Genomic DNA, 23,634 nt, shown 5'->3' with positions numbered 1-23,634 from the left:
GTACAACTTTAGCCAATATGGGTACAGAAGTTAGATCTTAATGCTTCTCCTAGGAGTCTAGGCATTTGGTCATTTAAAGTAGAGCCGCTCTCTGCATATACAAGAACTTATGCAAATATATTTTCTGTCTTTTGTTTTTGTAATGCTATATTGTATCTTAATGCTATATTGCCTCCTTTCTGTACAGACAGGAAGCAAGTCTGTACTGTTTTCTCAGTACAAGGAAGCAAATTCTACTAGAGGGGTGTGGTGGTATCTTCATTCTTAGAGAGTACAAACATGACTTTTTTGCATAGATTTTGGTATATGTCATAATGTGTTCCCCCAAAGTAACCATTTAAAGAAGCACTTGAGGGGCACCTGGGTGGTTCAGTCGGTTAAGTGTCTGACTTCCGCTCAGGTCATATTTCACTGTTTGTAAGTTCAAGCCCCGTATCAAGCTCTGTGCTGACAGCTCAGAGCCTGGAGCCTGCTTCTGATTCTGTGTCTCCCTCTCTGCCCCTCCCCCTGCTTGCATGCTCTCCCGCTCTTTCTCTCAAAGATAAATAAACATTTGAAATTTTTAAAAAAATATAAAGAAGCACTTGATAATTCATTTTTGAGGGTATTTCCTGCTGTGCAAGAACATGGTCACCTTTTTATTTCACAAATATAAACAAAGAGTGACTAACTAATAAAGGAACTTGTGTTTAAATATCACAAAGTGAAGATTGATTAGTGGCATGAAGGTAGATTCTGGCTCCTTAAATAGTGATTTGCTAGTTGCAGATTAACCAGCAATTCAGTTCCCTCAAGAGCAGGAAGTATGTGGATATCATTTTATGGTTTTAGATTCAAGGAAGCAATTAGCAGGAGCTCCCTGGAGGTGTCCAGGAAAGAGAAGTTGTTGGCAGCTGGGAGATCTGGGTACTAGTCCCAGCTCAGCTCCTGTGAACCAAGTCATTTGGGCTCTAAGCTTCGATTCGTTGAAGATTTTCCATTGACCCTTAAGTACTTTCTTAACAAACAGAATTTATTTCAGACTTGTCTTGCATACATTTAGCATAAGCACAGAGAATCAGGATTCTGCTCTTGTTGCCAGAGCCACTGAGCTAACATTTATATTTGGGGGTCACCCACCTCTTTGAGTGGTGCTGGAATATACCTTAAGATTTCCTAAGTGGGGCATAAGAGAGAGTACAGATAGAGAAAGGAAAAAAAAAAAAAAAAAAATATATATATATATATATATATATATATATATATATATATATATATTAGAAAACAGTGGTTTTCTAAAACGTTGTGTTATAACCTGTACTCTGGATGTTAGTTCTTTTTTCCATATCCGCAATTTAAAGAGATTCCGTTATCCTCCTACCCCTCGTTGTACTTTTATTCGGCTCTTGAATGATGCTCAAGACAGGTCTGGCTTAAACTAGTCTTCCCAAACTTTTCCATATCATGGTATGTGTGGAAATAATTGTTTCATGGAGGAAAACTGGAGGTGACCCACAGAGGACAACTGGCCTGGATGCTGAGGCTGACCCCACCTGACTCCACCATAGGCTGAGGGGATCCCTAGCCTGTAGCCTGTTTGACCATTAGGAAGGTCAGCATTACAAAATCAAGGGCTTGGACCCAAACTCTATTGGGAGGAATTGTATTATCAGTTATGTTTGTTAAGTCCGCTTCTAATTTATTTCTCTCTTATGTGCCTTTATGCTCTTAGCTAGTTTATATCTAAGGATCATACTTATCCTTACAAAGTGGCCCTTCTAAAAGTCTGTAAAAAGTAGTTAATTGATGAAGAGATGGGGAATGCTTTTGTCACAATGTTTTGACCTAATTAGATTATGGGCAGTTTTGCTCTGCCTCTTTAGAAGATAGAGAATTTCCTTAAAAAGTGTATTTTATGGTTTCCATTATAAAAGTAATACAAAAAATGTGTAAAATAGTAACAAAAAAAGATGGGAAAAAATCATTCATAGCTCTGTTTCCCAAATATGGTTAAAATGTTTTTTCTCAGGTTTTTTTAATCTTGCATTTTTTTTTCTTAATTGTAAATTCACACATTTATAGAAGTAGAGAATATAATGAACCCCATGTTTCCATCTGCCGGTTTCTACAACCAGCCAATACAGGGCCATACAGGGCCACTCTTGTTTTCCACCCTACCCTGATCTCCGAGATGGTTTTAAACCATTGGTAAACACGTCAGTATGTATCTATAAAAGGTAAGCACTGGTTTTTACCAAAACCACAACACCATTATCACCCTTTCAATATATTTCTTAGTATCATCAAGCAAGCAGTTGACACATTTTCAGTTGGGTGTCTCTTTTTAATAGTTAATTTGTTTGAATTGGGATTCAAGAAAAGTCCACATATCATGCATATTCTTTTAATTAGAAGAACAAAACTGTGGGCATTCAGAGGAGACGTGTGGCCTGTACCTTAAAGGTGCTTGGTACACTGGCTTAGAGCTTACACTTGGGAGTCAGAAAGATGGTTTCGGAATCCTGGCTCTGCTCCTTGCTGGCTGTGTAACCTCGTGCAAGTTACTTCTCTTACTTTAGATTTTTTACCCTGTGAAATGTAGATGTTGTCTGCCTTAGGACTGCTGTAAAGAGTAAGTGAGTTAATGTGGGGTAAAGCACTCGTGTAGAGTTTAGCACATAGTTAAGGCTCAAAAAATATTAGGTATGTCCTGCGTACAGTATAGCACCAGGTTTATAGATTTGTTTAAAAGGTGTTAAACAGGGTAGGAATCAAGGGGTATGGAATTTAGTCTAATTCTGCCACTTAGGTGATACACTTCAGTGTTTTGGACCTTACTTAAATTGCACACCCCAAAAAGCAGGTGGGGTGAACAATGATGATTTCTGAAATCCCAGTGCTTGCTAGAAGTAAGGCAGCTTGGTATTTCTAGAAAGAGACTGAAGTTTGCATCACGCTTTGCCATTTATAAGTGTTAATTCTCCTCAGCTTCAGTTTTTTCATATGTGTAACGGAATTAATACTACCTAACCTAGTATTGTTGCAGTAAGTGCTGAGATCAATATATATGTGGTGCCTAGCATGTAGAAGATATTCAAATTATTAGTCAGCATTTCATGATTATAAGTTAAAATAAGATCATTACGTGAGAGTATTTTCAGTTGTGAAGAAATATGTATTTTGTGGTGTTTATATAAATGAAGATGAACACAGTATCTTAAGGGAAAAGGAATATACATTGGAAGGGTAAACATGGAAACCATGTTTCTAGAACATGAACAATGGAAAATTGAGGGACTGTTCAACTTTTGTGGTTGGATAAAAGCCAGAGGATGTCAGGGTCCCTAGAGAAATTTAAGAAGGTATTTGCAACAACTTGTTGCTTAAGTTGAATAAACCTGTTTTCTGCATTATTTGAAAATTTGAACAATAAGTCAAAGAAGCAGATTGTTGTTTGTGTGTTTTTCAGTCGTTAATAATTGGAACATGCTGTAAGTGTTTAATAATACTGTTAGGGTAATGAAAATAACCTCCACTAGCAGTTAGTAGGAGAGCTGTAGTGTAACTGAGTTAGAAAACCAAATACAGGGGTGCCTGGGTGACTCAGTCAGTTGAGCACCTGACTTCGGCTAAGGTTATGATCTCATGGTTTATGAGTTTGAGCCCCGCATTGGGCTCTGTGCTGACAGCTCAGAGCCTGGAGCTTGCTTTGGATTCTGTGTCTCCCTCTCTCTGCCCCTCCCCCACTCGCTGTCTGTCTCTGTCTCCCTCTCTCTCTCTCTCTCTCTCTCTCAAAAATAAATAAACACTAAAAAAAAATTTAAAAATTAAAAAAAAAGAAAGAAAACCAAATCCACGCTGGCGTCTACTGATCCCAGTATACTAGGCAACATTTCCCCATTTTAATTTTGTTTTTTATCAAAGTAATTCACGTGTATGGTTTAAAGAGTCAGGTAGTGCTTAAAGACTTAATGGGAAAAAAAGCCATTCCCTCCATTCTCCCCACCTCATAATCTCATTCTTTAGAGGTAGCCCCTCAGTTATTTTTTTTCTTTCCTTAGGTATTATCTTCATATTTCTTTCTTTCTTTTTTTTTTTTTTAATGTTTGTTTATTTTGGGTGAGAGAGTGCGTGGCTGTGCACGGGAGGGAGAGAGAGAATCCCAAGCAGGCTCCGTGCTCAGCGTGGAGCCCCAGCTGGGGCTCAGTCTCACAACCCTGAGATCACAACCTGGGCCAAAATCAAGAGTTGGACGCTTAATGGACTGAACCACCCAGGCACCCCTCTAAATCATTTGATATGTTATTTCTTGCTTTTTTCTCCCTCCAGTGTTTTTGGCCTGTTGAGCTAGATGATTTGTCTCAGCTCCACTCTTGTGTTTAGGTTGACCTTTGCCTGTTTTTTCCCCACATACCTACATACCGTTAATTTTTTTCCAGATGCTCAAACATAATTGTCACATTCTTACCAGTAACCTTTTCTGTGAGCTCAGATGTGTCACTTGATGTTTCCTATGGAGAACTACTATCCAGGTATATCATTCAGGAACATGGGCTGTCACCCATGTCCCATTTCTTGGCTTACATCTTTATTTCCTAAGAAGTATTTGCCCACACACTTGTTTGATAGTTTGGAAATGTTGCAGAATTCTAGGTTGGAAATTTTCCCTCAGAATTTTGAAGGCATGGCTGTACAATCTGGTATCTGTAATTGCTCCACAGACATAGCAATTCAAATCCTTTTTTTATGAGACCTCATTTTATTGGGTTCCCCCCCCCCCCCCCCCCCCCCCCGCTTACTGGAAGCTTTGAGAATATTCTGTCCCTGATGTTCTGGAATCTCTTAATGACATACCATGGTGTGAGTCTTTCCTCAGCTGTTGTTCTGGGTATTCAGTGGACTTTTTCATTCTGGAAATACATGTCCTTCAGTTCTGGGACATTTTCTTCTATTTTTCCTCTGATTTCTGTCCCTCTCCATCTCTTCTTTTTCTTTGATTCTTTTTCATAATATCTATTCTTGCTGTGTGGAAAGGATAACTTCAAAGAGGACCCATTAAAGTTTTTCACTTTTGCTCTCTGCATTGGAGTAGGTTTAAGATCTATTGCCAGAATGAATATCAACCCCCAAATAATGGCAAGCCCTGCATGTGAGAAGAGCTTAGTGCTTCACCCCTCAGTTTTGTAGATTGCATGAAGCCATGTGCTCCGGGAGTGGGCAGGATCTAGCCTTGCTCACACTCCCTCCCAGTTCCCATTCACCCTGATTTCCTCACTGCCCTCAGGCACTAGGATTGTACTGCTGCTTTATTCTACTGTAGAAACCTCTACTGCTGCTCTTTTGATGAATCCGTGAGCTATTTGAGTACTGTTCAAAGTTCATTTTACTAAGATAAATGAAGAAAAGTTGAAAGAAAAATAAATTGAAAAGAGGGGCTGGTGTGTAATATAGAAAATTTACAGTGTAAAAGCAACTGCAAACTCTAGCAAAGTTTTTTTGACTTGATGAGCATGAAACCAGGATGCTTGCACTTTCTCCAAGAGTTTCTCTTGAAAACTGCCAAAATATCAACACATAAACCAAAATATCAGCAGTTGTTATCTCCAGGTAGGATTACAGGGTGGTTTTCATTTGCTCTTTGTACTTTACTGTACTTAACATATTTCCTGCAGGGCCTAGGGGGGACCTTTTCCTCTCTAGTCAAGGAGGAGGGGTGCTTTCTTATGCCAGATGAAGTGTCCGTGTCCCTTGGGCTCAAGCTGCTCAGCCCACTCTTGCTTCTCCCTCCAGGTCCTCCCTCCATCTAGCACTGACCTCCTTTGCACTTTTAACAAAGTATGTTTTTAGGTCTTCCTAACCTTTTTTTTGCTCACCTATTTTGTTTCCTCTGTTTTTTTCACTGCTACTTTTTAACACTGATGCTACCTGCTCAGCAAAGCAGTGCTTTTAAAGCTGTTTCTTCTCCCTTAGCCTGATCTTTCTAGTTGTTCTGGTGGCCTCTGTGGCAGATGATACCTTTTCTTTCTTTTCTTTTTTTTTTTTTTTTTTTAGCTTTCAGATTCTTGGTTCGGGTCTAAATAATGCTTTCATCTTGGAGTTCATTTCCAGATCAAAGAGAATATTTTTGAGTTAATTTTTGTTAGAAAAAAGCAAATATCCTGAAAAGAATATCAAGCCAGATTAAGGTTAGAAGCTAAAACCACTTTCCTGAGTTGCCTGTCATTTATCATTCTCTTGTTCTTAAGGATGGTTGAAATTGCTTTCTAAGTACATTCCTAAAGTATATGATAGTTCTTTCAAAATCAAAAAATAATTGTGTTGGTGCTTGCAACAGAAAGAGGGAAATAATCGCCTGTAACCCTGTGACCCAGAGATTACTTCTATGGGTCATAGACCTTAACACCACATGATAAGGAACAGATTGTTGAACTGTTTTTTGACCTTTAAGTTTGAAGTATGTCTTAAAGTACCTTAAAGTATGTGAAGGACTGTGTAACCCAGGTGTCTCCTGGGTCTGAAACACAGGAGAGATCTGAGCTGAAGATTGAGATATGGGAGTTGCTAGCATTTAGTTGGTATTTTAAATCATTGGAGTAACTGGAAGGGGAGGCGAGGGAATACGTGAAGTGATTATATGGAGAACTGAAAGCAGTTTGCTGAGGACCCTCAACATTTAGGGATTAGATGGAGGAGGAAGAAGAGCTTCCTCTAGAGGGACAGGAGGAAAATCAGGAAAATCCTATTTCCAGAAGAGAATGGAATTAAGTGTCAGATGTTTCCAAGACCTAAAGGAAGTTAAATACTGACTGTTTCACTGAATTTTGCCATGGAGGGATGTGTCCCCTTTTCTTGATCTTCCTTGAACACAACTGTTAATCTTTACTGTACCACATACAAACATATTAAACTTAGCACCAATGTGTCATAAATAGTTTACAGTTCTGTTTCCCCTAAAAGGTGGAGACTTTTGAAGGGTATGGCCCTTCAGGGTATGGTCTTAGTCACCTTTGTGGAACAGTGTTGCATTGTGTGTTCACAACATGCACTCTGGAATCAGCCTCCCAGTGTATTAATAGCTGTGTGACCTATAGCAAGTTACTTAACATCTCTGATTCAATGCCATTGTCTGTAATGTCTGGTGTGTGATGATACTAGTGTCTGCTTCACAGAAGAGTGAACATTTTAAGGTGTAGACACCAGTGCCTGGCTCATTGTAAATATTATGTAGTGTTTGGTGGAGGGGAGCTGGATGTGGTGGTAATAACATTGTTAGCATATGCCTGGCATTTAATGGACTTTTGAATGTGAAAATTCAACAACTTGGGACTAATACAATCCCTGTCATTTTCAACTCTGTAAGCATATACAGAATGTAGCCATAACCAGCCATAGGAAACCTGTAGAATAGATAGAATAGGAGAGTAGAAGTGGACAGAGTTCAGTGCATGTAGCTTTGTTTTATAAAACAAATCTATAGACTTTTTACAAAAGTACTCAGTTTCTTTTCATGTGGTGGGGAAGGAGAAAACTGAAAGACGAAGATTTCCAAAGCAGGTGAGTATTTTTATGTGTAGTGCTGAACATTTGTTGTAAATAGGTAGCCGGTGGATATCAGTCACAGAAGGTATTTGTGTGGCATAAAATAACACTTCACCCATTCATCTTGTTTTTACACCTTATAGAATTAAAAGTGTCTTTTAGACCTTAATTTGATCTCTTAAACCTTACATTAATTCATGGTAGGTGCATACTCATTCAGCCAGAAAATATTTGAGCATTTACTGCTCTGTATAGACACTTAACTGTATAACAGAATGTGCTAGGGGCTGGGGATAGGACTATAAATAAGACCAACTGTACTTGTCTTTGAAGAGCTTTCATTCTTAAGGGAGAGGCCAATAATTGCAGGTGTTAGAGATGCAGATAAGGAGCCAAATGGGGTGAGGGGGGCGGATGACCAGCCCCTGTAAAGTAACAGGTAAGCTGAGGCTTCAAGGATGGGATGGAGCCAGAAATACTTGTAGAATATACCACCCTGAGCCGTGTTCGGTGTGTGGGCCAGGACAGTGTGTGTCCATGTGGCTCTAGAGCCTGGTGAATGAGGGAGAGGGCTGGATGGGATATTGTGAAGAGGGCTGCAGATGTCAGATCAAGCCTGTCTTGTAGCCTTGATGTAAGGAGTTTAATGTTATTAACCACAGTGAGAAGCCATTGAATGGTTTTAAACTATGACTTAATCCAATTTGTGTTTTGAAATCCCTTTTACTGCTACATAAGCTTTTCTTCTTCTCTGGTCTGTGTAAAGAAAGTACTTTAGATAGATTTAATCTATAAAATACAGAAACTGATATCTTAGCCCGAAATACTGATGTACTGATGTCCTTGAGTCATTTGCCAGAAAGAGTTCTTGCCTTAAGAATCCACCCTTAAGAATCAGTTTACATCTTAGATATCAGAAACTTGAGTTATAAACATAAAATGATTCATGTATAAAATAGTTCAATTAGTGACAGAGGATAGTCTTGAAACCTTAAGTCTGAAATCCTATTGCCTGCTAGAATCAGATTACCGTCCCTCGTTGCCATGTCTGGAAAATGATAGTCTGAATGTTGATTTACTGTGCATACAAGTGTTCACAGGAATGTGACTTTTCCTATGTTTCACTTAAAAAAGAAACGGTCTTTCATGGTTTTTGCTGTATTAAAAAAAGCATTAATGGGAGGGACGTGCACCTGGTTATCTCAGTTGGTTAAACATCTGACTCTTGATTTTGGCTCAGGTCATTATCTCATGGTTCACGAGTTTGAGCCCCACGTCAGCCTCCACACTGACAGTGTGGAGCCTGTTTGGGTTTCTCTCGGTCTCCCTCTCTCTGCCCCTACCACGTGCTACCTCACCCTCTTTCTTTCAAAATAAATAAATAAAAAAAAAAGCATTAATGGGGTGGGTATTTCTCTTAGTAGGAAATGCTTTTTCTGTCATGGGAAATTCTTGTAGTTCTAATCATGAGCAGCATTTTGCATTTGAGTTAATTCATTCAATAAATATCTGAATGCCTCCTCTGTTCCAGGTACCGTTCTAGGATCTTGGGATATATTGTGAACTAAACAAAGATTCCTACCTTTGAAAAGCTTACTTCCCACTGGGAGGAGACAGATGACCAAAAATAAACATAATTAGTGTATTTATTATACTAATCATAAAAATAATTAGTACGTTAGAGGGTGGTATGTGTTTTGAAATAAAAACTAGAGCAGTTAATGCGTTGAGTGGAGAAGTTGCACATTTATTTATTTATTTATTTACTTACTTATTTACTTATTTATTTATTTATTTTTAACGTTTATTTATTGTTGAGACAGAGCATGAACGGGGGAGGGTCAGAGAGAGAGGGAGACACAGAATCTGAAACAGGCTCCAGGCTCTGAGCTGTCAGCACAGAGCCCGACGCGGGGCTCGAACTCACCGACTGCGAGATCATGACCTGAGCCAAAGTCGGACGCCCAACCGACTGAGCCACCCAGGCGCCCCAGAAGTTGCACTTTTAAATAGGGTGGTCGGGGTCGCATGATTGAGAAGGTGTGGTTGGAGCAACGACTTGGAACTTGGGAAGAGCATACCAGGCAGAGGGAACAAGGAATACAAAGAAAAGCCCCAAGGCCAGAGTGTACCAGGCTTGTTTGAGGACCAGGAAAGAGGCCAGTGTGTCCAGAGGAAGGGAGGGAGTTCCTTGGCTTTCTAGGAACAAGTTTCTCCTCAACTTCAAAAAAGTTCATAAGCCAAAATAAATGAATAAGAGGGCATAGAACTTCCATCCTTCAAATGTTATGTAGATGGTAATTGATGAATACCTAGATTCATGTCTTGAATCTGGTAATTCCAAAGTAACACAAAATTTAAGTTAATTTCATAGGGCAGCTAAACAAAAAAAATCTTTTCCTATCAATAAGAAATGATGTTGGATCACATGCTTTTAAGACCTAGCATTTAGTAGAAACATTCCAGTTTATACATTTCCAGATTAAAAGCCAGAAGGCTTTGTTTTATAGCAAAGATGGCAAGGGTGCCAAATGTTCTTGTCTTTAAGAAGGGCAGTGATAGCCTTGAGGTTTGGGCTTAGGGAGAAAGTGCCCTTTAAGAGCAGATTTGGTTTACTTCCCTGATTTCTTTCAAACTCAGTAGCTCTAAATCCTTTTAACATTTTTTTTAATGTTTATTTTGGGAGAGCGCACAAGAGACCGAGGGACAGAGAGAGGGGAGAGGGAGAGGTGGAGGGACAGAGAGATAATCCCAAGCAGGCTCCTTGCTGTCAGCACAGAGTTCAACTCTAGGCTCCAACTCCAGAACCTTGAGATCATGTGACCTGAGCCTAAATCAAGAGTTGGATGCTTAATCGACTGAGCCACCCAGGCACCCTTCCTTTTAACTTTTTTAATTAGGTGGTCTAATTTTCTGTTTTCTGACTCTGCGCAGTTTTCCTTGTTTTTTCTTAAGTTTCTAGTCTAAATAAATCATTACACTACATTCATAAGGTCCTCAGCAATAACAATCTAATAGAGTATAGCCTATGTCCCATGCATACCAAGTGTATTACATTGGTATATGTATTCAGTGTCCTTTTTAAAAAAAAGAAATTAATGTTTACTTTAGACAGAGAGTGCACACACGCTCACGAGTTGGGGAGGGGCAGAGAGAGGTGGGGACGGGATCTGAAGCGAGCTAGGTGCTGACAGCAGGGAGCCCAGTGTGGGGCTTGAACCCATGAATGAGATCGTGACCTGAGCTGAAGTCAGATGCTTCACTGAAGGGGCCACCCAGGTGCCCCCAGGGTCTTTTGTTTCCGAAGCACAGTGCTTTATAAAGAACCAGTTCATCCAGGACAATCACTGGAGTTATCCCACTCATACTTGCCATAATCTTTTCTTATGTTTCTGAATTTTGTTTTTCATAGAGTATCTTTGTGTACTTTCTTAAACTTCTTTATCATCTATTCCTTTCCCAATGTGTCATGGTTGTTTTTTATATTTGAGTCCTGTCTGTGAATTGGTGTTCGTTGTTTCTAGCCTAGTTTCCCCTGAGGTTGAAGTTGAAGTAAGATCACTGAAGAAAATGCTCAGAAGCATGGGTCTTTGACTTTCTGAAGCAAAACATTCTGCAGTTGACCCTTGAACAACACAGGTTTGAACTGCATGGGTCTCCTTATATGCAGATTTTTTTTCATCATGATAAGTGTACTCTTTAATCCCCTCCCTGCCCACCACTCCTCTGGTAACCATCAGTTGGTTTTCTATAGGTAAGAGTCTGTTTCTTGGCTTGTCTTTTTTTTCCCCCTTTGCTCCTTTGTTTTGTTTCTTAAATTCCACATATGAATGAGATCATATGGTATTTATCTTTCTCTGACTTATTTCACTTAGCATTATACTCTCTGGCTCTATCCATGTTGTTGCTAACGGCAAAATTTCATTCTTTTTTTATTTTTATGACTGAATAATATTCCAGTGTGTGTCTATCACTTTTTCTTTATCCATTCATCTGTCGATGAACACTTGGGCTAGTTTCATAGTTTTGACTATTGTAAATAATGCTGCAATAAACATAGGGGTGCATGTATCCCTTTGAGTTAGTGTTTTCGTATTCTTTGAGTAAATACCCAGTAGTGCAATTCTTGGGTTGTAGGGTAGTTCTATTTTTAATTTTTTGAGGAACTTCCCAACTGTTTTCCACAAAGGTTGTACCAATTTGCATCCCCATCAACAGTACAAGAGGGTTCCTTTTTCTCCACATCCTTAACAACACTTGCTGTTTCTTGTTTTGTTTATTTTAGCCATTCTTCCAGGTGTAAGGTGATACCTCATTGTAGTTTTGATTTGCATTTCCCTGGTGATGAGTAATGTTAAGTATTTTTAATGTGTCTGTTAGATGTCTTGGGGAGAAATGTCTGTTCATGTCTTCTGCCCCCTTTTAATTGGTTTTTTTGGGGTATTGAGTTGTACCAGTTCTTTATATATTTTGGATACTAATTCTTTATCAGATATGTCATTTGTAAATATCTTCTCTCATTCAGTAGGTTGCCTTTTCGTTTTGTGGATTGTTTCTTTCATTGTGCAGAAACTTTTTATTCTCATGTAGTCCTAATAGTTTATTTTTGCTTTTGTTTCTCTTGCCTCAAGAGACATATCTAGAAAAATGTTGCTATGGCCAGTGTCAGAGAAATTACTGACTGTGTTCTTTTCTAGGATTTTTATGGTTTCATGTCTCACATTTAGGTTTTTTTGTTTTGTTTTTTTTTTTTTTAAGTTTATTTATTGTGAGAGAGAGAAAGAGAGCGAGGGAGGGGCAGAGAGAAAGGGAGAGAGAATCCCAAGCAGGCTCCTTGCTGTTAGCAAAAAGCGCAACTCCGGACTTGAACTCGTGAACCATGAGATGATGACCTGAGCCAAAACCAAGAGCTGGACATTTAACCAACTGAGCCACTCAGGCACCCCTCATATTTAGGTCTTTAATCCATTTTGAGTTTTATTTTTGTGTATGGTGAAATAAAATGGTCTAGTTTCATTCTTTTACATGTGTATGTCCAGCTATTCCAACACCATTTGTTAAAGAGACTGTCTTTCTCCCATTGTGTATTCAGTCCTCCTTTGTAGAAGATTAAGTGGCCGTATAATTGTGAGTTTCTTTCCGGGTTTTCTGTTCTATTTCATTGATCTATGTGTCTATTTCTGTGGCAATTCCATACAATTTTAATTACTTCTGCTTTGTAACATAACTTGAAATATGGGACTGTGATACTTCCAGTTTTGTTTTTCTTATACAAGATTGCTTTGGCTATTCATGGTCCTTTGTGGTTGCGTACAAATTTTACGATTGATCTAGTTCTGCGAAAAATGTCATTGGTATATTGAAAGGGATTGCATTAAATCTGTAGATTGTTTTGGGTGATATGGACATTTTTTTTTAATGTTCACTTATTTTTGAGAGAGCACAAGAAGGGAAGGAGCAGAGAGAGAGGGAGACCTAGGACCCAAAGCAGGCTCAGCACTGTCAGCATGGCCCCCAATGCAGGGCTCAAACTCACGAACCATGAGGTTGTAACCTGAGCTGAAGTAAGATGCTCAGCAGACTGAGCCACCCACGTGTCCCAGGTAGTATAGACATTTTAACAATATTTGTTCTTCCAACCCATGGGCACGGAGTGTCTTTCCATTTCTTTGCATTGTCTTGAATTCCTTTCATCAGTGTTTCAGAGTTTTTAGAATACAGGTCTTTCACCTCTTTGGTTAGGTTTATTCCTAGATATTTTATTGTTTTTGGTGCAATTGTACATGAGATTGTTTTATTATATGCAAATTTGTTTTTGATAAATATAGGACACTACTGTAAATGCATTTTCTTTGCCTTGTGATTTTCTTACCATTTTATTTTCTTTAGCTTACTTCATTATAAGAGTACAGTACATAATACATATAACATATAACATACAAAATATATGTTAACCAACTGTTCATTTACTAGTAAGGCTTATGGTCAACGGTAGGCTATTATTGGTTTGGGGGAGTCAAAAGTTATGTGTGAATTTTTGACTGAGCAGAGGGGTTTGGGGTACCCCCCATTGTTCAAGGTTCATCTGTACTTTATGCTTACTGAAAAAAAGGAAAATGGTGTGCATTCATAGAACTGCAAATTAGAAGTGCTTTTGAAAACATTGCAGGGCTTTTTTTCCTTCTTCCTCCAGATAGGACTGTATATGAATCACCCAAGAATTTAGCATTCTTACCGTCTTTTTTGTTAAAAGGAAATATCACAATCTCTTTAAGCCACCAATCCATTGCCATTCTAAGTGGGAAGTTCAAGAGCCTAGCATTTTGGTAGACATTATAGCTTTATTGTATGACAAGATTAAAAGAAATTGAATACACTCAAAGCGAGCTTATTCTTAAAATCACTCTTTCTTGGGCATTCTGATAACTGAGTTTTTAACATAATTAACCTAAGATAGGTGTCTATTCAAATTTTTCTTATGTTTATTTATTTATTTTTGAGAGAGCGAGCGAGCACAGAGGAGGGGCAGAGCGAAGGAGATAGAGAATAACAACCAGGCTCCAAATTGTCAGCACAGATCCAAACACCAGGCTCAAACTTACAGATCCTCACAAACCGTGAGATCATGACCTGAGCCAAAATCAAGAGTCTGACACTTAACCGACTGAGCCACTTAGGTGCCCCTATTCAGTTATTTTTTATCTGCTATATCTGTTAAAGTTAACTGTGTACTTGAACATGAACTTGAAAGTAATGACTAAGTTGAACCTCAGTAATTTTTTTTGTTTATCTTAATGTTGAAGAACATTTTCTTTTCCTTTTAGTTAACTCTAAGAGTAATTGTAAAACAAATCTACTTTGTATCTTATATTCTGACCTTGTTTTTGCTGTGTAATGGAATTTGGATTACAAACCCATAATGTGGGGACCTCTGAGGTGTTTCACCTTGTGTTGATGTGAATTCACTTAATCATTATTTAAAAAAAAAATTTTTTTTTAATGTTTATTTTATTTATTTTTGACAGAGACAGAGACAGAATGTGAGTGGATCAGGGGCAGAGAGAGAGAGGGAGACACGGAATCCAAAGCAGGCTCCTGGCTCCAAGCTGTCAGCACAGAGCCTGATGCAGGGCTCGAACTCACGAGCTGTGAGATCATGACCTGAGCCAAAGTCGGATGCTCAACTGACTGAGCTACCCAGGCACCCCTATCATTATTAACATTCAATACACTTAGGGCTTTTTTTTTTTTAATGTTTACTAATGTTTTGGACAGAGAGCGAACCTGAGCAGGGGAGGGGCAAAGAGGGGGAATGAGAATCCCAAGCCGGCTCCCTATTGTTTATATCAATTATTTTCAATTATAAAACCAAAGTAGCATATCACGTGTAAGGAGCAAAATTGTTTTTTATTTTTGTTTTTTTTATTTTAGAGTGAGCATGGGCAGAGACAGAGAATCTTAAGCAGGCTCCGCGCTCAGCACAGAACCCAGTGTGGGACTCCATCTCACAAACCCTGAGATCATGACCTGAGCCAAAATCAAGAGTCGGATGCTTAACCGACTGCATTTGCCAAACTTCATGTTGTCAAAATAGAACTTCTTTTTTAATCGTCAAACTCAGTACTGTTTGAGTCAGAAATCCTCAAGAAAGTAAAAAGCAGCAGGGGGTGAAAATTAGGTGGCATAATCTTAGTAAACGTTTTTATTTTTATTATGACAGAAAAGTCTTCCCTTTAAGACTTGTCAGATTAACTCAAAGAGCAACACTCTGTAATGAGAATATCTTCTGGGGTCGCCCAAACTGGGATGAATCTACATTTGTATGCAGCAGTATCGTGTGTGCTCTTTTGGCAAGAACAGTAAGCCCTTGAGGGTTTCTCCACACTGTCTTCAGAGGAGAAATTTAGTTTTCAAGGACTCCATAGAACATAAAACCTTGCCCTTAAAGATTTACTTAATCTCATTTTCTTTGAATAGCCTGTGTCATTTGTGATGAAATTGTATGATTGTACTATTTGATACGTGGAAAATATTTTATTAAAAAGTCTCCTTCCGGGGCGCCTGGGTGGCTCAGCCAGTTAAGCATCTGACTTCAGCTCAGGTCATGATCTCACAGTTCAAGAGTTTGAGCCCAGCGTGGAGCTCTGTGCTGACAGCTCAGAGCCTGGAGCCTGCTTCGGATTCTGTGTCTCCCTCTCTCTCTGCCCCTCCCCTGCTTGCCCTCTGTGTGTCTCTCTCTCAAAACTAAAATTTTTTAAAAAGTCCCCTTTCTTAGCAACGCGTGTTCTTGTTTTCAGGATATACCTTCTCAGAAGCTTCACAGGAGAGAAAGCAGTGACAAAGAAGGAAGTTATTTTTTGCATGATAAAATCATCAACTTTAGTCACCAACTTCTAATTCAAATGAAATTTTAATTTGGGTGTCTTACTCTTCCTTCTTAAAACAATTTTGGGGGCACCTGGGTGGCTCAGTCAGTTGAGCATTCAACTCTTGATTTTGGCTTAGGTCATTCATGATCCCAGGGTTGTGGGATTGATCCCCCACATCAGGCTCCATGCTGAGTGTGGAGGCTGCTTAAGATTCCCTCTCTTTCTCATTGCCGCTCTCGCCACTCATGCTGGCTCTCTCTAAAATAAAATTTTTTAAAAAATTGAAAAAGAACAATTTTATTCCTTATATATATGTGATGTGTTACTTTGGTTTTATAATTGAAAATAACTGAAACAAATAACATCTGAGCTCTTGAGCCTGGAATACCAATGTGGTTGATTTTAGGACTTGAATAAAAAGACCATAGAATTTGGGGTAAACCTCTCAATTCCTTAAAGTTTTTCAGAAACCCTACCTCTGATGAGGTCGTTCTCATATTGCTCATATATGGGTCATTGCTTGGTAAAATGCCAAGAGTAAGTAGTGTCAGTCTGGCATTTTATCAGTGACTACATTAAAGCATATTTTCAGGAAATAAGTGTGACAGATCTTATGTGACAGAAGATAGAGGATATCAGGCACATACAGTTTAGATACAGAAGTAAGAGCAAACTAAGTTAACCAGAGGTAGAGGAAACACTTCAAGACTGGGGGGTACACAGAGGAATCCAGTCCTCACATATAGTTCTTATTATATATCAGTTTCACCTCTCTGTGTTATTAGGAAGAAATGGAAAGTTTTTTTACACATTGATAGGAAGGGGTGCAATCTATGTTATAGAACTGAATTTATCAACTACTTTAGTAAAATTAATTTGTTAATTGGCAATAAGCTTGTTGCTTTTGTATTACTTTTGTAGTACTTTATACTGGATATCTTTTCCTTCATTCCTCCCCCATAGTTACTGAAAACCAGATGTGTTGGAATTAGTCCAAAAGCCACAAGTAGAAGGATTTGGTTTCTTCCAAGTCAGAGGGTGACTATCTTTTTCTCTTAAAAACTGAAGTTAACCCTTTTCTGTGTTTATGCTAGAGAAATAAGCCAGTCTTTATTCTAGTCAAGGTTTTATATATTTAATGGAATGGGGGAGAGCTTACTGTAAATACAGCTGGTCTTTTATTTTTTTTAAGTTTTTTAAATTTTGTTTATTTTTGAGAGCGAGTGAGTGGGTGAGGGGCAGAGAGAGAGGGAGACACAGAACCTGAAGAAGGCCCCAGGCTCTGAGCTGTCGGTACCGAGCCTGACACAGGACTCAAACTCACGAACTGTGAGATCATGACCTAAATTGGATGCTTAACCCACTGAGCCATCCCGGCACCCCAGAGCTGGTCTTTTAAGGCAAGAGATGTACCACTTCCTCAAGCTAGTCATTTGTAGATTTTTTTATTTCCAGGCAAAAATGCCATCATTAGAATTTTTCTCTCCTTTTGATTTGTTCTGTCTGCCCATATACCAAAATGTATTATCCTGAGTTCCTTTTGGCCTGTCAGTTGTTTGAACTGAAGATTACACACTGGATGCCTGGGGAGAGACCACTAGGTCAGTGTGAGGAAAAGCAGGCTGGGAGACCTCACTCTCATTCTTCGGGGAACCAGATTTTGCTGTCATTGTAGCACCAAGAGCAAGAGCTACTGAGATTTTTCAGTGTTTTCAAATCCACAAGTCCTCTAGTTTATATGAAGTTAATTTCAGCCCCCTTTCCACTTGTCCCTTTTCTGTGTTTCTTAATGGATTTTTCCAAGGATGCTCGCCTTGATTTTTCCCTTTCATTCACAAGATAGAAGCATTCTATTTCTTGCCAAGCTGATGGGTTTCAAAGTGTATGTGTTCTATATGAAGACTTAGGCCTTAAAAAATTGTTAATGAGGTTGCTGTTACTTTCCTCAGCATTTACCAAATATCCGACTTTTATTTTGCTGAACTCTCTCGGCCTTGAAGGATTTTTCAGTGGCTTTAGCAGTAATTATAGTAACAAAGACGCTGCCACAGGTGATTGCCTTTGTCTTCTTGTGGCAGAAAAGCTTTTCCCCCCTCTGTTGTACATAGCAAGTCCCCCTAAAATGAAAACTCAGTGATCACATAAATAAGTGTGCGAGCTAGTTGATGCATGTTAAGAATTCCTTGTCGGGGCGCCTGGGTGGCTCAGTCAATTAAGCTTCTGACTTCAGCTCAGGTCATGATCTCACAGTTTTGAGTTCGAACCCCAGGTCGGGCTCTGTGCTGACAGCTCAGAGCCTGGAGCCTCCTTGGGATTCTGTGTCTCCTTCTGTCTCTGACCCTCCCCCACTTGCTCTCTCTGTTTCTCTCTCGCTCTCAAAAATAAACAAACATTAAAAAAAAAAAAAAGAATTCCTTGTAAGATTTTCGTAATCATTGTGAAAGCTCTTTATGGGTAACTGCATGTTGTTTAGGGTAAACACTAAAATGGGTTTGTTTGTTTTTTTACTGAAACAGTACTCTAGAAGAAATAGGATACGGTTTATGCTCCAATGCCACTAGAGTGTATATGTGAGATTGTATGAGGCATCCTTTTGCCTGAAGGAAAGATGTTATCCTGTTAGAAAACAGGATGTGTATATGATTACATCTAATGTGGCCATATTGAATTTCTTCTTATTTAGTTCCTAAATAAGAGGACCCAAAACATTGCAGTAACAATTCTTAGGACCCGTTGGCCATATTCAGTTCTCTTAAATTATGTAGATAGAATGGATCTTAAGAATAGTTGACTCTGGGGCACCTGAGTGGCTCAGTTGGTTAACTGTTCGACTTCAGCTCAGATCATGATCTAATGGCTCGTGGGTCTGAGCCCCACATTGGGCTCTGTGCTGACAGCTCAGAGCCTGAAGCCTGCTTTGGATTCTGTGTCTCCCTCTATCTGCCCCTTCCCTGCTCACGTTCTTGTCTCTCAAAAATAATAAATAAACGTTAAAAAAAATGTTTTTAAACAAACAAAAGAATAGTTGATTTTGTAAAGAAAAAAAGAAAGCTTAGTATTCAGGTGTAGACACCAAGAATTTACCATCTGTTAGAATCCAGGGAAAGTGGCCTAGCATATTTTCCAGGAGAAAATGACACGACCAGTCTATGTAGATTAGTGGTGGTAGGGGGTACGTAACAAATGGCATCTGTCACCAGAAAAAGCTGTTTCATTCAGCTTCTGAATTTGGGTGAGTGCCATGACTATATCAGCAGAGTGCCTGGTCATATAGCAGCTATCAAGCATTACCCAGAATTATTTTGTGTAAATCTGTCTGGAATGTGGGATCTCCTTTTTTGATAGTTTTGGTGTGCAAATTAAAAACAAACAGGGACACCTGGGTGGCTCAGTCCATTAAGCATCAGACTCTTGATCTCGGCTCAGGTCTTGATCTCAGGGTCATGAGTTCAAGTTCCACATGGGGCTCTCCCCTGGGCATGAAGCCTACTTAAAAAAAAAAAAAAAAAAAAGTGAGTTGCTAAAACTTGGAGGACACTTTTAGGTTGTAATAGAGTGGTTCACAGCATGAACTTGGAAGGCAGACTGCCTTGGTTTGAATTATGGCACCCAGCCTTTCTGTCCTTCAGTGTTTCTCATCCCTAAAATAGGATAATGTACTTGATAACTCTAAGCACTTTTCCAGTCTAGAGCCCAGGCTACACTTTAGAGTAGAAAATGACTTCACATAAATTAAAACTTAATGGAAATATTTCAGTATTTTAAATGGTGATTAACTTAGTAAACAGGGAAGGTGTTGACTAACAAATGATTTGTACATTTATTTATTTATTTTTACAAATGATTTGTACATTTAAATGAAGGGAGGATGACATCTGGTATGCTTACATTTAACAAAATAGCTGGATTGTAGAAAAATTGCTTGCATTTCATTTGGTTGTTTTCTATTTGCCTCATCATAAGAATTTCCTGAAGATTCTGGAGATTCTGGTTCAGTAATTTGGGTTTGGATCTTGAGAACATACACTTTTTTAAGTCAATTGATAGATTTTTATCTTTTAAAAACATACATTTGACAAACCGCTCAGATGATTATTAAGAGACAGTTTACAGAGTTAAGTATTGTGTGTCTTCTCTGAACCCCAGCTTTCTGACCAACAGAATCAAAGATTTGACTAGAAAAAAGATGGTCTGCTTCCTAACTCACTTTATGATTTTGAGATTCCTATCTAATGATTATGATATCAGAGAATTCCATTACATGTGATGCAATATGGGGTGAGGAACTGAGCCTTCTATTTACCAGAAAAATTAATTCAGCACACTTTAAAAAAATGTTTCCATAAAGAAAAAAGCTTTCTAATAAAATAATAACCTTGAGATAATTTGTATTGATTCAGTTAATTCTAAATATCGATAATGAAGCAATAATAAAGCACCCAAAACTCTGGTAATGTGTATTGTCTTTTGTTGGGTGTGTGTACACACTATTTAAAATACTGCTGTTTTAGAATTACTGGTCCTTCAATTTAGCAAATTTACTAAAATTGTGAGCAGTTAAAACTTCTCATTACAATCTTCATTCTAATCCATGGCAATTCTCTTTTGCTAGTTATCCCATCACCTGAGCACAGTCTGTCATTTCTCATGCATCTTTGCTTGACAATCCGTACCTTTCCCATTTATCACCGTGTCTCAGAGTCCACACTGTTGAGCTCGGGAGACATGCCTCACTGCCTGCCAGTACACACTTGTTCAGCAACAAGGAATGTCTAACAATCAGCAAATTAGTGTTGATTGTTCTATTCTTGACCCAGTGATTTCTTTAGCTGATAGTAGTAAGTAGATAATTGGGGGCTATTAGCACACTTATCCATGTGTTGTTTTTAATCCCCTAAGTCTTCCCAAGCCTATCTCATGGGAGAATAACAGGTATTTCTTAGGCTCCACAAAGTGATGGCCAGCAATTGACATGAATTGACACAGGTTTTTGTTTTGTTTTTGCAGGGTGGTGGGAGGGGTTGCAGGGGAGCCTTCAGGAACAGAAACAAGATGACAGTATGGAGCACCAGTCATAATTTCAAGATGAATTGAGTTCCTGAAGTTTGGGCTGCTCATTAATTAGTGGATTTCTCTTGAGCAGGGGATATCTCTAGAGCACCTTTAGGGTATACAGCTTATTAAAACTGTTTAATGTATATGCTGTTTTGAATGGTATATATTACAGATCTAATTGTGGTCTGTGGTGTTTAATCTATTTTAGAAACTGGATGGCTTCTACAGGGAGCCAGGCCTCTGATATAGACAAGATTCTTGGATTCTTCAGTGATGGCGCACCCCCCACCAAAAAGCCCAGGTAAACAAGGGAAGGGAATCTGAGGAACACAGTAAATTACCAAACAGACTTGCCCCACATCCCAGTTGTTTTCAGAAATTAATATTGGTCTTCATATAAAAATTAAATTATTTTTATTTTGGATTCAATTTTTATTTTTATCCAGGTCATAAATGTACATAATTTTAAAAGTCAGTACCTGAAAGCTTATAATGCCTTGTCCCTCTATAGAGATAATCACCTGCAGCCTTTTAATTGATTTCTTTAATACTTCCATTCATATTTTTAAATACTTTGTATGTACTGCTGTTTTTTAGTGTTTTGGTTTTATCTATTTCCAGTTAAGAAAGATGAGGATTAGGCTTGCTCTTCTGGAGCCTCTCCTCACATGTTGCCCCCCTCCCCAGTGTGTTTTATATCATAATTTTTGGTTAAGTCAGTTTTTAATAGTTACATTACATGACTGTATAAGTAGTTCATAGGTGAGCCTAATCGTGTTTTGAAATACACTTTTTTGTCCATTTTTCCCTCCAAGTTATTAAAGATTGTCTCTCTCTCTCTCTCTCTCTCTCTCTCTCTTTTTTTGGTTTGCTTTGTTTTCTATGTACCTACCAATTTGTCTTCAAACTCTGTGACAGAAGAGTAAATCTCTTAGATATGCTGACACTCATCAGTAATTTACTAGTTTAAATTGTTTCGTGGGGTTTTCCTTTTGGACCATATTCTGCTGAGGATAGTTCTCCAGGCCTGCTGAAAATGGCTGATATTTGCCATTTTCCTTCCCCATGACCTCAAGGATTCCTCTTACATCTCTCCTGTATTGGAGCCTCTCTTTCCTAGATACCATGTCACCTTTTTGGTGTAGTCCTTCATTTTGCTGAAAACTATTTTCATTAGCTTCCTTAGTAAGGATTCACATGAGAAGGGTTTTTGGAGACATTTGCAAATGTCTTTATCATATTTGTACATTGATTTGATGATTTGGCTGAGTGTAGAATTTTAGGGAGGAAGTCATTTTCCTTAGAGTTCTGAAGTTACTGCTCATTCTCTGCTAGCAGCTAAGTCTTCTGCCAAAATAGGGACTCTGTGCCGATTCCCAGTCATTTGTGTCATGTGGCCTCTTCTTTTCTCATTAGAAGCTTATAAGGATAGTTATTTTATTCTCAGCAACCTGAAATTTCATGGTGATGTACCTTCATATGAGTCTAGACATCAGGTAGCTCTTCAGAGCTGTCTACTGATAATTCATTTTTGAAAATTTTTTTTCTTATTTGATAATTTCCTTTACAGTTTTTTCTGTATTGTGTCTTTGTAGAACTCTTGGTATTCAGATATTGGACCTTCTGGAGTAGGACTCTAGTTTTTTTATATTTTTCTATTGCTTTTGTTTTTATCATTCTGCTGTCTCAAGTAATTTTGTTTTCTTCCAACCTTACAAATTTTTTATTTGTTATATTTTTAATTTCCAAGAAATCTTTTTGTTTGCTCACCCCCCTCCTTTTTTTCTTAAGTTTATTTATTTATTTTGAGTGAGAAAGAGCAGAGGAGGGGCAGGGAGAGAGAAAGAATCCCAAGCAGGCTCTGCACTGTCAGCGCAGAGCCAGATGCAGGGCTTGAACTTAAGAACTGCAAGATCATGACCTGAGCCAAAATCAGTAGTCAGATGCTTAACTGAGCAAGCTGCCCAGGTGCCCCATGCCCACCCCTTTTATGGCATTCTTTGTTTGTTTGTTTGTTTCATGTTTATTTTTGAGAGAGTGAGACAGAATGTGAGCTAGTTCTGGGGGGGAGGGGAAGAGAGAGAGGGAGACACAGAATCTGAAGCAGGCTCCAGGCTCTGAGCTGTCAGCACAGAGCCCAATGCGGGCCTTGAACCCACAACCGTGAGATCATGACCTGAGCAGAAGTCCGACATTTAACGAACCGAGCCACCCAGGTGCCCCATACAGCGTTCTAATGTTCATGTTTCATAGATGCCTTTTTTTTTTTTTTTTTTTTTTTTTTTTTTTAATTTATGGAGATAACTGTTTTCAGTTTTTCTTCTTTCTCTGGTATTGTCCCTTGTTTCCTGCAGGTTTCTTTCTAGGTACTAGTTTGTTTATATGTAACTCTCACATTGGGAGCTTTGTTCAAATGTAAGATGACCTTTCTTTGTCTGCTCATATTTAAGAGAAGACGCTAAAGAGCCAGTTGGAGAATCTGTGTGTGTGTAAAGGACTTGGTCTCTCGTGCTTCATTGGGGGTGTCAAGCATGGTTCTGGAGCTGAGGAATCGCTGCCTGTCAGAACCTGTGGGTCTTTTCTCTCATGCTGGCCATTATCCCCAAAAGAAGATGAGTGGATGGGGAATAGCGTGCAGGTATAAGGTTCACTGCCAGTGTCTGAGAGTCTTCCTCTGGGAGAAGGGGGCAAA

The 23,634-nt window shown here is 38.8% G+C and overlaps 1 protein-coding gene across 2 annotated transcripts in view; it reads left to right on the top strand.

Moving 5' to 3' along the window:
• The window catches only part of SIRAL1 (SIR2 antiphage like 1), a 48,670-nt gene that overhangs the window by 2,245 nt on the left and 22,791 nt on the right, over nucleotides 1–23,634 (top strand). For both annotated transcript variants that reach the window (XM_060605190.3, XM_060605189.3), the window contains exon 2: nucleotides 21,151–21,243. In XM_060605190.3, the coding sequence (XP_060461173.1) occupies nucleotides 21,158–21,243 (86 nt within the window). In that variant the 5' untranslated portion in view covers nucleotides 21,151–21,157. The remainder of the gene's footprint in view (nucleotides 1–21,150; nucleotides 21,244–23,634) is intronic.

The sequence above is a fragment of the Panthera onca genome, chromosome D1 (genome assembly GCF_046562875.1).
Source record: "Panthera onca isolate mPanOnc1 chromosome D1, mPanOnc1 haplotype 2, whole genome shotgun sequence".
Classification (NCBI taxonomy): domain Eukaryota; kingdom Metazoa; phylum Chordata; class Mammalia; order Carnivora; family Felidae; genus Panthera; species Panthera onca.
Note: the sequence above shows the minus strand (reverse complement) of the source record. Positions and strands in the feature narration are given on the sequence as shown.